We start from the raw sequence: 14,658 nt of genomic DNA on the forward strand, positions 1-14,658 counted from the left end.
GCCCCGAACTGTCAAATTTATAGCAATTTTTAGCTAAATACGTTGTTGTCATGGATTTAATTATGCTTGTATTCTTCGGTCTGGATTTCATTTCTTGGGAAAATATTATAGCAACTAGTTCAATGTAATTGTTATCTTTTAAAATTGTAAGAGATTTTGGGGGACTCGCCAAGTTTTTCTGTGACATTGGTTTTTGGTTTTTTGTTTTTCCCCTTTAACTTGTTAGATGTTAAACTGTTGCATTGAAAGAAAGAAAGCAAGAGATGAGGGGAAAAGGGGGAGCATGTCTGATCGTTCACCTGGTGGTACTTCTGGTGATGCTGGAAAAGGAGTGGACCGCTCTGGAGATAATCCTGATAAGGAAAAAGAAGTTGGCAAATCTTGGGAATCGTGGAGTGACAGTGAAGAGGAATTTTTTGAATGTCTCAGTGACACAGAAGACCTTAAAGGAAATGGGCAGGAAAATGGAAAGAAAGGAGGAGCAAAAGAAGTCAACAAAGAACCTGTAAACCTAAAACCAGAAGGTCGTCTGCATCCACATGGAAAGCTGACACTGCTGCATCCAGGAGAGCCTCTCTACGTTCCAATAACACAGGTTAGGTAGCAAGAGCTGAGTCAGATGCACAATATGACTCATGCAGTGTGGCTCAGACCTAGGATTGTGAAATTGTGTGTAGTTTGCAGATTATAGCCTTACCTGTTTTAAGAATTGCCAAGTGTTTTGGGCCTAAGGTCTTGGCTTCCATTTCTGAAACTTGATGAGGTTGTTAAATTGAAATCTCACATGCTTTATTTATTTTATTTTATTTGAGAATGGGTCTTTTTACCAAATTTCACTCAAAACAATTCTTTTTTAAAACAGGACTTAAGCTGTCTTGCTTGCCTTAAATTTGGGTTTCTTTTTATTTCCAGCTCTCGAGGCATCTTCCATCCTCTCCTTACTTATTTCCTGTAAAGTAGGAACTGCCATGGGCCTTCCACCCTGAGGATTTCTAGCTGACTGACTAGAGTATTGGATCACAGTTACTGCTACTTTTTTGCTTTTAAAGAAAAGAAGAAAAACACCCTTTCTCAACTCCTATCTAAAAGGCTGTAGTCATCTGGTTTTGGTACCATTATCTAAAGCAGGTTTACCATCAAACAAGTAGAACTATTATCTGATACAGACTTTCTTGTGGAATGACTAGGGATGAAATAGGAAGCGGTGGCGTCAGAGGAAGTCATTTGAAATCAGCGTTCATGGAGAATACTGTATTTTTCATTCACTTAGGAGACATTATTTATAATGAGTGTTGCTTTGTGTGGGTAAAAGGATGAGCAAGTGTAGTCAGGCAAAATGGTCTCAATTAATTACATGCTGACAGTGTCAATGACAAAGATTCTACATTGCTTTAGGTGTATTTTCATCCATCTCAACAAAATAGTATCAGTCAAATGCCTCCTGCACTTCATCTGGATTTTGGCATTTTAACAGTGTATCCTTAAATTGTTACTTCATACTCCGTTTGTTTTCTCTTTAGCTTGTTTGGTTTCTTTAGTGTTGTCTCCAGATGCACAGCTTTAGGATAAACAGTTTAAGCGTTAGAAAGTTGTGGTTATTTCCTTTGAGTACAAGTAAAGTTGAATGACCTTTTGGTGACAGGGATATTTCCACTCCCTCTTCCTTAGCAAGGGCTAAGTCTCCAAGATGCAATTTGAAAAGTTGTCTTTTTCCATGTTACAGGAACCAGCGCCCATGACTGAAGATTTACTGGAAGAACAGTCAGAGGTACTGGCAAAACTAGGGACATCAGCAGAAGGTGCTCATCTTCGGGCACGCATGCAGAGTGCCTGCTTGCTCTCAGATATGGAGTCTTTTAAGGTACTACTACTTGAAAAATTCTGTGAGACTTTTTTCTTCTCAAACTCTTGCTCATGTTGAACAATTTGGAAGGTTTTTCTGACAAGTGTTGTTTGTTTGGGTTTTTTTCCTCCATAAAACAGTTTCAAAATAGTTTAAATTTGAAAAAAACCCCCTATTGATAGACTTCATGTTCTAACAGTTTTATCTAGCCTGTTATGCTGTAATGTTTCAGTAAATTTGCAGAATGTCTGTGGGAAGGGAAAAACACCAGCAAAACACACAGTTGAAAGGTTGAGAATTGGAAACTTGGACCAGCCCATACAAAATGATGTCAGAAGAAAACTGTGCCTCAAAGTCCTGAATCAACATCACATGTACCGCCATCCCACTGCCTTGTAGATTTCATTTAGTGTCTCTCTTATCTGTGTCTAGGTCTAAGTGCACCTTTAATCAGACTTCAAAAGGATAAAATGTAAAGGTGGTGTAAAGAAAAAAAAAACACATCTATTGACACATAATTCTGTATTTGGACTTTCAGGAGGTAGACGTAATTTTTATGTATAGTTGAAAATGTTTTGTCCTTCAGTAAGAAGGGTAAGTTACCACTATTTAGAAGTTTTATACAGCTGTTCATCAAACTGGACTAGCTGTGGTTTTGGTAATTTGCTCCATTTCTTTTCTGAGCTCTGCAGAGGGAGCTATGAGCATATACACTGCTGTCATCAGAGGATCTCAGAACTCAAAAAAGATTGGAGATTCTGTCATGAAATAAGATAGAGAGAGATGTGTGGAGAGAGAGAGAGAATTATTGTAGTGTTACTCTGTAGTAAAAGGATACAGATGTACTGTAGAGTAAGAATACTTATAACATATCAGAATCAGTTTATTAGCAGTGACTCATGTCATAGTAGATGTATGTAGGAGTTTTATTTCTATGGTGCAAGTGATCCAAAAACTCAAGAACATAGACCCAGAATCATAAGAGGAAGTGCATTCTTGGTAGGAACATGGAATAGAAAACTGGTTTTCCTTTTGTGTTCTAGACCTATGGACGTATTTATTTGTGTTGACGTTGCAACTATGAAAAATGAAGTTGGTTTTGATTTGGGGAGTTTTATTTTTTTAAGTTCCTTTTTTAAAGGAAGAAGAAAAGGTAAATTTTGTTACTGGAGTTTTAAAAGGTAGAAAGTCAGTGCTGAAACTGTATTAATGCAGCCCAGTGTTTCTTTTAAGCTCAGGCTGTTTTATCTAAGTCTTTAATGTTATGAGCTTATAGATTAAAACAACAGTGAAAATTCATATTTATTGTTATGTGTCAGGTACCAGACAGAGCTTGATTTAGGAGTACAATTTTGATCTTCCCAGAAATAATTGATAAAGAAGGTTTTCTTTGGTTTTGTTGTGTGTGTTTTACCCTTTGCTGTCATCTTGGTTTATGCTTTATTCCCTCGCCCTCCCAGGTCTGGTGACTAATAAGTGAATTCCCAGAGTTTTGGCTTCTAGCCTGTGCTCTGCCCACTGAACCCTATTGCTTTCTATCCAGGTTAACCTGGCTTTATGGGATTTTTCAGGCACAAATTTTATCTCCTCTTCATTCCAGGCAGCTAATCCTGGCTGTTGTTTGGAGGATTTTGTGAGGTGGTACTCCCCTCGGGATTACATTGAAGAGGAAGTGGTTGATGAAAAGGGGAATATAGTAATTAAGGGTGAGCTGAGTGCCCGAATGAAGATTCCCAGCAACATGTGGGTGGAAGCCTGGGAAACAGCCAAACCAGTCCCAGCGCGGAGGCAGAAGAGACTCTTCGATGACACGAGAGAAGCAGAGAAGGTAAAAATCTCTATAACTAGTGATAGTCTGACCTGTAATGCTTGTAACAGCCCTTTCTTCTTCCTCTTGGAAGATTTAAACAGTAACAAGTTGTTGCACTATATTCTTGGGAGTTACCAAACGGTCTTGTAGACAGCTTAGGGTTAGAAATTCTTAGAACATGGATCAGAAATTCTTGCTGCTGTACAACAATGCATTTGAAATATCTAAAATAGTGTATTCACAGTAATTCACAAGCTGTATTAGGTATTTCTTTGAATTATTAGTAAATAAACCACATTTTTATCTGCATGTGTGTGTTGGGAAACGAAACTGTTCCTAAAATATAGTTTAGTTTCATTCTAACCTGCTGGGACTATCATCAGTCACAGGATTCATGTAAAACTATGTATTGAATCCTGTCTTACAATGGTGCTCCTTTCTTGTGAATTCTTTGCTGTAGGTGCCCATCTTTTGTAGTTAACTGTATCTTTGGGAAGTAGTTTTGATGACTAATATATTAAATATTCTAATGTTCTAGGTGCTTCATTACCTTGCAGTTCAGAAACCAGCTGACCTTGCAAGGCATCTCCTGCCTTGCATCATCCACGCAGCTGTACTCAAGGTAAAGGAAGAAGGTAAATAAGCTTTAATAAATTATTAAGATATTTTAGGGTGAACACTGGTGCAATAATTACAACTTCTTTGTTTCTTTTCCTCCTAATAGAGGCACTAGAAGATATATCTTCAGTTAAGAAGATTATTAAGCAGATAATATCCCATTCCAGTAAAGTTCTACGATTCCCCAATCCAGAGGAGAAGAAGTTGGAAGTAAGGCTTTTGTAGAGGCTGGGGCTGAAAACCAAACAGGCATTTACACAGTTCCCAGGAGTGCTAAAAGAATAGCTTTTTAATTTTCTCTTTTATGAAACTCTTGCAGGAAATCATTGCACAGATCATGAGTGTGGAAGCTATCATTGCCAGGGCCAGGTCTCTGAAAGCAAAGTTTGGGGTAGAGAAATGTGAAAATGAGGAGGAGAAAGAAGATCTGCAAAGGTGACTGATAACCCCTTCCCCCTACCCTCCAGAAATACTGAGGAATGCTATTTAGTAACTATAAACATTAGCTGTCCCTGTCCCTAGGCTACCTAGAGACATTGTGTGTGGGTACCCTAAGCGCTCCTGTAAGTAACCATCTCTTTGACAACATGCAATACAGATTGTTTTAATGGAATTTGGTTTTATCCTGACAATCCTGGGGATTTCATTTATATTTTTTTATGTATGCGGAAGGTATACTTAATGAACTTTGTTACAGAAGAGGTGAAATTAGAAGGACTAGGGATTTAATATTTCCCATAACTAATGTGGAATGAAATACCCCCCCAAAGTTACATTTTCTTATTATAGTTCTTACATTTTCTTACTGAAACACACTACTGAGGAACCATATGAATGACAAGCAACAAGTCATGTTTCACTGCTTCACTACCTGCTGACAGATTATTTACTTATTGCTGAAGATGACTAATATGTAATGTTAAAAACCCGATGTTAATTTCTCACTGCTGTGCTGAGGGAGGGATGAAAGGGAGAGATGGCATTTTAGTAGCACATGTTGGGAGTTCAGAGGAGTGATGTCTGACCAAAATAAGATCTTTATGCTCAAAAAAATCTTGTCTTGTTGTTGGGGCCTGTGGATCCTGCAGCAATGGGGGTAATCAGCTTCTCCGTGAGAGTAGCCATAGAAGTGTAGAATGGTTTGGGTTGGAAGGGACCTTAAAGATCATCTAGTTCTATTCCCCTGCTACTGCCCTAGGAAGCGACACCTTCCACTAGAGCAGGTTGCTCCAAGCCCCTGTGTCCAACCTGGCCTTGAACACTGCCAGGGATGGGGCAGCCACAGCTTCTCTGGGCAACCTGTGCCAGCGCCTCAGCACCCTCACAGGGAAGAATTTCTTCCTAATATCTTCAGGGCAGAGGGAAAGGAGTGAAGGGATGAAAAGGTGGCAATAGTGTTTGGGTGGGATGCTGAGAAGTAAATGTCGGGGTTTTTTTTCCTTACGCTTTTAGAACGGAGAACTCCTGTGAGTGTCTACCAGTTCTTGCTCTGTGCTGGGTGGAGACCTTCTCACAGGAAACAATTCTGGTTGTAGATCAGCAAACTAGATACAGCTGAGAATCAAACAGTCCTTTTTTCCTTCTCAATAATTTGTACCACCAGATTTGTAAACTGTCTCCTGGAGCAGCCAGAAGTATCAGTTGTCGGTGCAGGAAGAGGACCTGCTGGCAGCATTATTCACAAGCTGTTCGTGAATGCTCAGAGGGTAAGAGCAAGCTCAATTGCTTTGCTGGCACCTCTAATTTCAGCAGTATAAGGCAACAGCTTATCATATGATGCCAGTTTATTTTGTCTGCATATAAGCATGTATTGTCATAAATGTGCTTGAAGGGATTTTTGTGATGTTTGGCATGATTTTGGCACTAATGGAACCTCGCAGGATGAAAGAAGTAACCTGGAATGTCACACACTTAAAGCCAGCTGGGTAGATGGAGGTGCCACTAATGTCTGATTTACTTCAAACAGTGACATCGGTGATGCTATTATGGCACAAATTTCTGCTGCACTCCAGTGACATGGTATATACAATATCACAGCAAGAACAGTCAAGTGTGTCAATTGTTTCACATAGGCATGTAAAGAAATATCATAATACTCAGTATTTTAGGACTAACTTTTTAACTAAGGCTTATACTTGGAATACTTGAGGCTTCTTATGTGGAAACCAGGGTGCCTTGGAAGTTTCAGGCTATTTCCAGTACAACTCTACATTCAGATTACACACTGCCACTGTCACATCTGTTTTCTGGAAACCCTTTCCTAGCTGATACTGGTATAAATATTCCTTTTTCTCTTAAGCAATCTTTGTAATAATTAGCTCTAAATTACTGATTTTAAAACTTCTTGGACTGCATTAGCTGCCAGTTTCTGTGAGAATTACACCTGTTCACAGCATCAAATTATCTAATTAAAATTTCACTACAGTGGTATAAAGGTAGCATAGTGTTGCAGACATCTTAGGGCCTGAAATCCCATATGGAAATCACTGCTGTGAAAAATATCATTTTTTAGACACTTTCAAGGTATGGATGCTTTTATAGTAATCTGTATTTTGCAACTCAATAAAAAAGACCATTCTGAAAACGGATCATAGTTACTCTGAGAAATGAAAATAAGAACATTTGTTTTATCCCTCTAGTCTTTAGGGAAAATGTGGTTGCACACCTCAACATGTCAACCAGCCACACCTCGGCTTCCCTAATTGTAGAGCCCAAGATTGGCCCCTCTGTGTGCATGTGTATGTGCTTGTCTTTTTAATATCGAGGCATTCTGGTTTTAAAGTTGAGTAGGAGTTTCTAGCATTAATGCTTGATAAAGAGTGTAAATTTCTAGGGGTTTATTTTGCTTGAAACATAAGTAACTAAGACTAGGTTACAGGTACTTCTCACTAGGAGCTAGTGACTCTTAATTAAGCCTTCTTAGTGGGACAGGAGCCAACTTGCTACAAAACCCACTTTGTGTTTCATCTACCATGATTTATTTTAGAAGAGAGCTGTTTGGTAAATAGAAGTTGAATTATTTCCTTGTTCATTACATTTGGAACCTGGGCTCTTCTCTGAGTTGTGTAAAATGTGTTCTTATATTCTCAAATCTTCTCAGGAAAATTATGATAGCAAGTGCATGTTCTTCGGCGTAGAGTGCATGATGTCTCTTAAACCTACAATCTCCTTCTAACCTCTTGTAAGTCACCTCTGACTTGCCTTTGTTTCTATCTTTCATCACTGGTTCTTTTCTCATCCCTTTCCAAGCTGACTGAATCTTCTGATGAGGTAACCAACTTTGTCCCTCGTTTCCCACTCATCTTCCCTAGTTTCATAGAGTTGAACCTTTTGGTAGATAGAGTACAGCAGCCTGAGTTAGTTTGTGCCGTTGTTTACATATTAAGCATAAAAATAGTTTTGTGTTTCCAGAATGGTTTTTCCTCATTCCCAGATTGTATTTTTAGAGCCTAAAAGGTAGTGAAAAGAGAGAGAAATCCTTAAAAAACAAAACCCAACCCAAAGTAATTTCTTGAAGTGAACATTAACAATTTGCGATGCTGAAATATGTGGCCATGCCTTTATATTCTTCTGTTGCTGTCACCGTATTTTGTTACTTGAGCAGCCAGATGTTTTGGCAGGGAGGCAGTGATGGATGGTACCTGCATATTGCAATTTGGATCCCAGAAACTACTGAACTTTTTGGGCAGAGATGGAGGGAGGTTTGAGGAAGAACTGGGATCACTACACGAAGAAGTGTAGCACAGTGAGCATCCTCTCCGTTGGCTTCCTGGAACTGTTCCTGCACAGGTCACAGAGCTGAGTGACACGGGGTCCTGCTGCTCCTGGGGAGCACAGTGGGGTGGCCGAGGGGCCAGGAGGGATGTCCAGTGGGCTCTGCCACACCTCAGTGCCACTGCCAATCTTGAGGTGTGTGTGCTTAAATTAGGACCCTGTTAGGGTATGGGGGGTGCATACATACGTAAACGTAATTAGGGAATGTTTACTGGACTGGCACGGAGCATGCCAGCCCGTCTTCCAGTATTCAGATTTCAGTGTTGCTGCTTGCTGGCTGAGGCGATGAGTGTCAATGGAGATTGGTGCAGTGTCTCACTTGGTCTGTAGGGTAATTTTTGGCAAGCCTCTTTCTGCTCACGGAAAGCACCTATCCAAGTAGTCTTTTGAGTTTGAAAAGGCAAAGACTGCAGTGGTGCCACTGTTTTTAAAAGGAGGCTGGCTTGGCCTTGTGCAGCCACAGGGGGCTGAGGAGAAAGCCCCGCTTGTGAAGTGGGCATTTCGTCTGGTCAAACTCTTTGCTTCATGATGCCAAAAAACCAGGAGCTTGATCTGGGCTGAGCTTCACCATCCATATGTGGAGTTTCTTCCATTTGGCTGTGTGCAGTTTATTTCTTGACATCCCATTAGTGTCTTGGTCTGTGTACACCTAGCGCCTTCTGACGTGTTTACCATTTCTAACCTTCCTCTGTTCCCTCTTAAGAGACATTTTCTGAATCCTAATGTTGCAAAAGAGCTTGCCCTGTAGTTACACCCCTGCTCTTACTTAAGGTTTCTGCAGTGCCTCCACTTGACGAGGACTTGAGGAGATCGGGTCCAGCAGAGGAGCGACGACCCAACGCAGGGAGTGTTGCAGACTTCCCACCACCTACAGGCCGGGAGGTGATTCTGCGCACGACTGTCCCCCGCCCGGCCCCGTACTCCAAACCCCTGCCCCAGCGCATGTACAGTGTGCTGACCAAGGAGGACTTCCGACTTGCAGGTGCCTTTTCAGCAGATACAACGTTCTTCTGATGGCTCGGGCCGTGGTACATCTTGTGTGTCTTCACAAGCAGCACGCCCTTAGTTTTCCTTTGGGGAAAAGGAATGTTGCAAATTGACTGGCTTGTGGTGAGGAGACAATACAGTCGTCGTTAGGGACAGTGTCATATTCCCAAGGACAGAACTGAAGTGACAGCCAAGGATGCTTGTAAGTAGCTCTTAACCTGGAGGTGTGGAACGGCTTCGTGAGTAGTTCTAATCAGATCTTTGGGGATGAAAGCTTTGCAGTCTCCTTTCTGTCCAAAGGGGGTCTTATTATTTTATTTTGCATTAGCTTGTTTCCTAAAGGACATGAATGGGCTGTATGCAAATACTTCATCTTGAAATTCATGCAGAATGTGCTGCTTTACAGTTCTTAATCAGGCTTTATCAAGTGACAGTAGTAATCTACTTAAATTGATGTGCAAATACTAAGTAATTTGTATTTATTGCTAATCATAAATATTGAGCCCAGTATTTTTTGGTTAATCACTAAGTTGCGACTGCTTCTACACTAGCCTTATTTTTATTTCAAATATACAGTACCTTCTAGTTCATGCTAAACTCTTCTAGCAGTGCAGCAGTTGTCCAAAAAGATCGTGTCTTGGGTACTTCTCCCAGACAGAAGTAAATATATTTGGGGTTATAAATCTGATAGCCTGAGGTGGATTGCTGGTGGTTTTGGATGCTTTATGCCCTTCCCTGCCTGCGAGGGGCAAAGGTGGACATAAAGGACAGGCATGGAGGTGTTCTACTGCAAGCAACCAGCTGGCGTGTACGGAGTCTGTTGGAATGCAATACTTGTCTCTGATCTGATGTGATGAGACAATTCTATCCTGTGCTGGAAACTAACCCCAGTGGATATCGTGCAAACACTACCATGTGTATGTGCCAATGTTGCTTCACAGTGATCCTCGTGTTTTAATGAGAATTGGCAAAAGATCAGCATCACTTTACAAACTGAAATGTAAAACCAGCTACAGTATTGTTGACATTACTCAATAAATCCAAACTTAGTAGCAGCTCGCAGACTTCTTTGTGTACCAGCAATGATTTTGTCAAAATACTTTTTAAATGCCATCCTTGGATACTTTGACCTAGGAACAGCGTTGTTTATGACTTTGAGTATATTAAGTGTAGACAGCTAAGTTCTACCTTGTGTAATAGGGTCCCCTGAGTAAAAGCAGTTACCCTAAAACTTCTTTTGAGGGGATAGGGGTGAGGTGCAAGAGTATTTCCCTCAGAGTAAGCTATATCACATAGAAAAAAAAATGTTCAGGATAAAGAAGAGTTAATTTTCTTCAGAGAAGATCTTGTCAAGAATTAGTTCTCCAGGCTGTTTGTGTTTACCTGAGGGAAATTCCTCTCATAAGAAGGATGAGAAAGACAAAGACCAATGTAGCTGTTGTTTAACTGTGTAGCTTCTTTAAATTACCTACTAATTAGCCCGATGCAATCTTTAACTTATTCCCTGATAGTCCTGGTTTCCTCTTCTCCTGCCTGTGCTGTCTTCATAAAACTTTACATTAAAGTATGGCATCTTGTGATGGCTGTAGAAACTTGACATTCCTTTACAGTTAGTTATCAGTCAGGCTCTTCTTTCTTGGTCTTTTAAACTGCTGCAAAGGCAAACCCTTTAATCACATTCAGAGAACTCAAAGATCACGTAACACTTTCTTTGGGCTGTTATGTCAAGGTGTCTGCTGGAAAAGGGCAGTTTCACTCTATAGAAGACAGTGCACTTGCCCCCTACTTTGTCTTAAATCTTTACCTGAGAAAAAGAATGTTTAAAACTTTAAGAAATTTTCTTGTAAGGCTGACCCAGAAAGCTTTCCAGCTTATTTTAACTAGATGTACTTGAAATTGCAGGCATGTATGTTTAGTAAAGGATGTGTAGTGTGAGGATGTGCTTTATGAACTTGCTACTGCCTTGCGGCACTCAGGGGGTGTGGGGGAAGACATATAAAGCATAAAAAATCCTCACCAGTAAAACCAGGAAAGTATGTATTTATTTATTTGAAGTAACCATAAAGAAAGCCACATAACCAGGCCAGAATATCCAGTGTCTCCACTCTCCTGTTACGGAGTGTAGCACTTTCCAGAAACTACCTTTGATGAGACAATTGGTAATTACTGTTCCGTGTCGTGACTAAGTTCTTAATACAAGCTGGTTTAAGTAAAACCAGGTTTCAGCTGATGTTGATCCTAACTGCCAGAGTGCTGTCAGTCAGGCCCAGAGCCAGTAGTAGGCAGGCCTTTGATGGCTGATCAGAACTGTGTAAGACAGTTCTAGAAGAAACAAATCGCTCGCGTGCTATTTTTGCCATAACAGATACCAGAGCCTGTATTTTCTCCAGCAGTTCTAACATGTGAACAAAGCAAAGAATTTAAACTGAGAGATCTGCGTGGTCCATAATGTCCCCAATACAACTGAACCCTGCAAGACCAATGGCAGTTTCAACTCAAATTCTCACAGCTGTAACTACCCCATAATAAGAAAGCAGTGATGCTTCACAGTCACGTTAAGGTTACACACAGAAATCTAGCTTTAAACCACAGGGTCATAAAAATAAAACCATGATCAAGTACCTTAGATTGTCAGGTGGCCTTGGGTGAGCACATCCATGTTATAAATGATGTCTGGGGTTTAATTCTGCATTTTTTTACCTCTACCACCAGCATGATGGACTATGAAGACTTTTTTTTTTTAATCACTGCATGAGGAAAACTACGTAAGCATACTGGCTCCTGAATATACCTGCAAGTATTTTGCATTTTACATCTTCACAAAAAATTTTGTGATATCACAGCCATACTTTGTAGCTAAAGAACGTCTCTTCATCTGGCTTCTTTCCTTAGCCTGTTGTGCAGTTCTCTGCAAAAGAGAAGGGTAGCTCTGTTTAGTAAGTAGTGCTGCTTGGCAATAGTGTGCCCCTTGGAAAGCATTAGCCCACAGTTAAACTTTAGTCTAGTGCTGTAGTAGACAACATAGTAAAATGTAAATGGTTACAGTAACATATGTACAAATCCTGAGGAACCTGTCATATTGTAACAGTTTAATGCTGCCTTTCCCTCTTCAGGTATGGGATGGAGGGGCTGACAGCACCGGGGTTCAGCTGGGGACAACAGGGCTGAGAAGGAGTCTAATTCTAGTCTCCTACTGCCAAACAGAGGGGTAGGAGGTACTGGAGCCAGGCCCCATGCCTCCCTGTGCATTCCTGGCAGGAGTCTTCGCCCTGAGGGTGAGCAGGGGGTGAGACAGGGCAGGGTGTGCTAAGCAACCTGCTCTGAGCCTGGGGTCAGGCTATGTTACCTCTTATCATTTTACCAAAATACTTATTTGATGACAACTAGTGCCTGGTGCATGTTCCACAACATTTTTGCATGAGAGGGTGAGGATTTCGGGTGAGACCACACTGACCTCCCTGTGGCAGACTGTGCACAGAGTCTGAAGGTTTTCCAGGGAGCACTGTCCCCCTCCGCTGTAGACAGGCCTGATGTGGTCCACCTGCCAGAACTGGCCTTCTGTTGGGTTTGTTATAATTTCATTCAACTGCAGTGAACAAAGGACATGACAGGGGAAGCGTGAGATATTTCTTCTGAACCACATGTGTGTTCTACCATAAGAAAATAATTCAGGAAGTAGCTATTTATAGCTTTCCTCTAGAGAAGATAGGACTTAGCATTTTCTTGTTACTCCCACTAGACAAGCAAACAACTGTCATTTCAGTTGGGATATTTTCACCTAGCCTGCAGCATGCTAAAGCACATCACAGTGGATCAAAGAAAGACAGAATGAAAGGTTCAGCAAGTTATCTTCAATGCCATTCTATGATCAAGTGCTGATATTAAACACAAAGAAAAAGTGCAACAGCTATATTTCCATCACAAAAAAGAAAGACCAACTAGGTGTTTGTCATCTAAGTTTTTGATCAAGTCAAGTCAGTGGTAATTCTAACAGCAAGCATTGAGAAACCTCAGATAATAAAGCCCTGAGTGCCAGCTTTCTGAAAGTGAAGGAGTAATTGTAACAGCATGGAGCTGTTTGCTAGAAGGTCCCAAGAAACCCCACTCTGCAAGGCTTCTCAGTCTTCTGGATGTGCACTACCACATTGTCAGGAATGAGCAGAAACAAAGCTGATCTCATACATACCACCTGTGATGGTAAATTATCTTTTGTTTTTCTTTCCCAAGCTTCAACAAGTGGCTGGAGAATTTAGATAAACAACTTAGAACCAGCAGCTGCTGCAGCAGAAAATAATATTTTAGTTTATGAATGAAAGCACCACTTTACATAGGAACATTCTCCCTCCCTGATCCATTGCCTTCAAGTCACTGAAGAATCAATCACAACCATGAAGAATAGTGGAAGATTGTGGTGCATGTTGAGGTGATACCAGGGGGAGCCAGGACAACTGGCTTTTCTTAAGCTCTTACACCGAACGTTCTGCAAAGTAGGAATAACCTCGTACTGCTAGACCACATCCATTCTTGAATTGTTTCATAACCATAAAGGTCATTAATAAAGTGCAGAACTCTGATGCCTATGCCTTTTAGAGACAAAAAATGCGTTAGAAGACATTGGGATTTCTTGTGTTTGGTTTTGTTTTGTTTTTTTTGTTTTAAGGATTTATTTTTTCTTACGCTGTTGCTGGTGCTACACTAACCTATCTTAAACCTGTAAGAAGAACATTTTGGATTTCGCTGGACTCTCCTACATGAACACACAGATTAGCTGTTACTGCTTAAAAACCAGTACTATTACCTGCCCAAGTGGAAGGTGAGACATCCAGGAACTCTCCAGAAGTTTCTTACGCTGACTCTTGGGTGCATCTCGGATGCTGAGATAAAGCTCCTGGGCGTTTTGATTACAAAACTGGCAAACACCGTGTTCAATTTCAAACACTTTAGTCCTCAGGTAGCTCTGACGAGAGCGAATAGAGAAGTCCTCCTGGCAGGCATGAGAGCAGAATCGTGTGTCCCAGGGACGGGTTTGGCAGCCTGGGTCAAGCTGAGCTGTTGGGTGCTGGCAGCTGAGACAGAGGGGGTTCCCTTGGCTGTCCAGGGCTTGCAGATAACCCTTGGATAGGGAAGAGCCTTCAGCTTCAGCCTGCTCCAGCTGAAGAGTCAAAGGGCCTCCTCCATTTTCTGAAAGCAACCTGTTTGTAGAGAACAAAGCACAGCTGTTGCCGAAGGAGGTTACTCAGTAATGCAATTCAGTAGTTTTATTTAAGCACTGTATATGTCCATTAGATATCTCTTATGCTCTGAAATACCAATTTTAGTTGAAATAATATCTTGCTTAGATTGATGCGTGCACAGTGCAAGTCATCTACTTGGTTTACATTTCCATTTAAACAAAATCTGTCAATATAACGGGTTGGGTTTTTTTTGCACATCTTACTATATTTATACACGTACACTTAATTATTAACTGAAATAATGCTGTATTTATAAAGAAATGGTAGTTTCTATCAATCAGGCATGTAACATACAAATGTAAATATTGCAGCCCCCTATTTAACAGAAGTAAAGAAGTCAAAGGAAACATCCTGGTTTCTGTATGGAACCTTCATAGCTACTTATGAATTCC

The 14,658-nt window shown here is 40.8% G+C and overlaps 2 protein-coding genes across 2 annotated transcripts in view; one reads left to right on the top strand and one right to left on the bottom strand.

The window, feature by feature from the left end:
* Nucleotides 1-9,059, top strand: part of RAB3GAP1 (RAB3 GTPase activating protein subunit 1 (catalytic)) — a gene marked incomplete at its 5' end in the record, with an annotated part of 15,190 nt that extends 6,131 nt beyond the window's left edge. Inside the window, 8 exons of the mRNA XM_010019407.1 lie at nt 227-595; nt 1,724-1,861; nt 3,444-3,671; nt 4,192-4,288; nt 4,378-4,481; nt 4,591-4,706; nt 5,875-5,977; nt 8,817-9,059. Coding sequence (XP_010017709.1) covers nt 227-595; nt 1,724-1,861; nt 3,444-3,671; nt 4,192-4,288; nt 4,378-4,481; nt 4,591-4,706; nt 5,875-5,977; nt 8,817-9,059 — 1,398 coding nt within the window. The remainder of the gene's footprint in view (nt 1-226; nt 596-1,723; nt 1,862-3,443; nt 3,672-4,191; nt 4,289-4,377; nt 4,482-4,590; nt 4,707-5,874; nt 5,978-8,816) is intronic.
* A 2,782-nt stretch (nt 9,060-11,841) lies between these two features.
* Nucleotides 11,842-14,658, bottom strand: part of ZRANB3 (zinc finger, RAN-binding domain containing 3) — a 42,990-nt gene continuing 40,173 nt past the window's right edge. Inside the window, exons 18-20 of the mRNA XM_010019406.1 lie at nt 13,831-14,224; nt 12,487-12,618; nt 11,842-11,940 (exon numbers count right to left, since the gene is read on the bottom strand). Of these exons, the coding sequence (XP_010017708.1) occupies nt 11,842-11,940; nt 12,487-12,618; nt 13,831-14,224 (625 nt within the window). The remainder of the gene's footprint in view (nt 11,941-12,486; nt 12,619-13,830; nt 14,225-14,658) is intronic.

The sequence above is a fragment of the Nestor notabilis genome, unplaced genomic scaffold, assembly GCF_000696875.1.
Source record: "Nestor notabilis isolate BGI_N333 unplaced genomic scaffold, ASM69687v1 scaffold3218, whole genome shotgun sequence".
Lineage (NCBI taxonomy): Eukaryota > Metazoa > Chordata > Aves > Psittaciformes > Psittacidae > Nestor > Nestor notabilis.